This window comes from Merops nubicus, unplaced genomic scaffold (assembly GCF_000691845.1).
Source record: "Merops nubicus isolate BGI_N331 unplaced genomic scaffold, ASM69184v1 Scaffold40778, whole genome shotgun sequence".
Lineage (NCBI taxonomy): Eukaryota > Metazoa > Chordata > Aves > Coraciiformes > Meropidae > Merops > Merops nubicus.
The window spans coordinates 1-2,246 of NW_008624473.1; the positions used below are offsets into that span (position 1 = coordinate 1).

The 2,246-nt window shown below is 60.5% G+C and overlaps 1 protein-coding gene across 1 annotated transcript; it reads right to left on the reverse strand.

The window, feature by feature from the left end:
* Positions 1-10: 10 nt before the first annotated feature.
* BCL7B (B-cell CLL/lymphoma 7B) lies at positions 11-2,009 on the reverse strand (the record flags this gene model as incomplete). The annotated part of the gene is made up of 4 exons (XM_008945382.1): positions 11-103; positions 494-573; positions 788-958; positions 1,913-2,009. Coding segments are annotated over 4 exons (441 nt in total), but the record flags the coding sequence as incomplete, so codon positions are not given.
* Between the last annotated feature and the right edge of the window lie 237 nt (positions 2,010-2,246).

A 2,246-nucleotide genomic window follows, 5' to 3' on the forward strand; every position in this document is an offset into this window, starting at 1 on the left:
AAGGGCCAGGCTAGCTCTCCGAGCCCGTGTGGCACACAGAGTTCTGATCGGCACAAAATCTCTTCAGAGGCGGCGCGCCGGAGTCCTCCTCCTCTTCAGCGACCTGCAGGAGCCAGAGGGAGAGGTCACCACGGGCTGGGGCAGGAGCTCCGCCTGCCCGCCAGGCCAGGAGAGCTGCGGGGACATCCTGGGCTCTCATCTCCGAGGAAGCCCCAAGGCACCAGGAGTGAGAATCCTCTTCAGCCCCAGAGCCCACTAGAATCCTTGTTTCACTCCACCTCCACACCCTTTCCTCACGCTTTAACACCTGAGCTGACCCAGGGAACAAGCTCGGGCAGGCAGGAGGTTTGGGGAGCTCATGGAGGGCACTTTGGGACTGCAGAGCGAGTCCTTCTGTTGAGATGTTTCTGCCACGACAGGCAGCAACGAAGGCAAAAAGGCCAGGATGGGTCTGCACACACTGAGACACGGTTTCAACCCACCCTCCCCTTACCTGAGTCTCCAGGGGGACTGGCTCTTCCTTTGTCAGAGTGGGAGGCTCGTCTGCAACTTCCGAGGAAGGCAGGGAGGGCTCTGGGGGGAACAGAAGGGTTAACAGAGCTGCTGACCCAGGAGCACGGCCGTCCTCGGGGCAGTGCTGAGCCAGGCGAGATCTCCAGCAGAAGACTCAAAGTCTCCACTGTCTCATCCCCTCCCAGCAGCACCTCAGTCCCCCACTGGACGAGCACTGGCTCCAGCAGAGCCTTCTCCAGGCCCCCAGCTGTCCCCTTCCCAGCCCCACACCCACCTTCCAAGGTCTCCTGCCCCAGTGTGGGCGGCTGCGAGTCGTCCGTGCGGAAGTCAGACGTGTGGGCAGGACTCATGGACTCGCTCTGCTGGGGGCTGGGGCTGGAGTTGGGGCTGCTGTCCACCTTGAGCTGGTAGACATCCGACAGGGAGCTCTGGTTGCTGTTCTCATCTGCAGAAACAGCACCTAGTGAAGAAGAGCACCTTGACCCAGGGGCACAGGCGGCAGCACCGAGAGCCAGGGTCTTAGGGAGAAGTGAGGTCAGAAAGCAATTGGGGTGCAGAGGAGTCACTGTCCCCCATCAACAGGGCATGGCTGGCATCAGATACACAACCAGCCCAGGGACAGAGCTGGGGAAAGAGCCTGAACACGCAGAGAGCAGCCCTGGGCTATTCAGAAGGAGGGAGCAGAGGACAGGGGGGACACAAAGAGCTGCCAGATAGTGTGTCTGCAGCATGGAGGGTGCCAGGTGCTGCAGGGCAGGGCACCTCTCCCCTCCCTCCCAGGGCTTTGTACCTCTTCTGTGCCCAAGGCAGCAAAGCAACAGCAGGAGCCATGCTCAGCTCCTGCCCCCGGGCAGGGAGGCAATGCTGGCACACAGCTTTCCAGGCAAAGCAATCCCAGACTGCAGTCCTGCAACACTGCCCTTCTCACCACATCTACTGCAAGGGCCAACATCCCCCTGATTTCCCTTGGCCACGTGGAAAGGGGAGCAGAAAGCCCAAGGATGGGCCTACGCTCTGCTCCAGCTGCAGCGCCCCAGGATCAAGAGCAAGCCCCCAGGAGATCCTCATCTGTTCACCCCAGGGTCTGTGCAGGTCACTGCTGGAAGCAGGTGGCTCAGCTGCAGGCAGCCACCAGCCTCCCCCCAGCAAGGACTGCAAAGTGGCAATGGGAACCTCCACTCCTCTAGCTCCCCACGAAGCTTCCCACAGGAAAATCCCACAGGTAATCGATTACAGTTCTTGCTGATGACAAGAGGTGAACAGTTTCAGCAGCAAGGGTCCAGGAGTGGATCAACACAAGCCCACACCAAAGACATGCTGCTCTCTAAGCCAGCAACATCCCAGCTTCTGAGAGGCCTTAAGAGTCCATCCCCAGCTTGAAGGGGGCTCAGACACTCACCTTGGAACTCCAGGAGGAGAGAGGAGTTGGCAGAGGTGTCAGCCGGGAAACCATTGGGCTCTCGGGCAGCGCTGCTACTCGATTTGGACTTCTCTTTCTTGAGGAGAGAAAGAGGACCAGAAACACGACGTCAGCAGAGCCCTCTATGGGCACGAGGGGCACAAAGCGCTCCCTTTGCTCTCTGCCGGCAGCCCAGAGGGACGGGCGGTGCAGACCTTCCCTCTTTTGGGGCACTTTTTTGGGCCAAGAGGTAAAAACTCCCGAATCGGGAAAAGGCCCGGGCCTAGGGCGGCCCTCAGGGGAAGGGCCCGGGCCCGAGTTCGGTACCCACCTC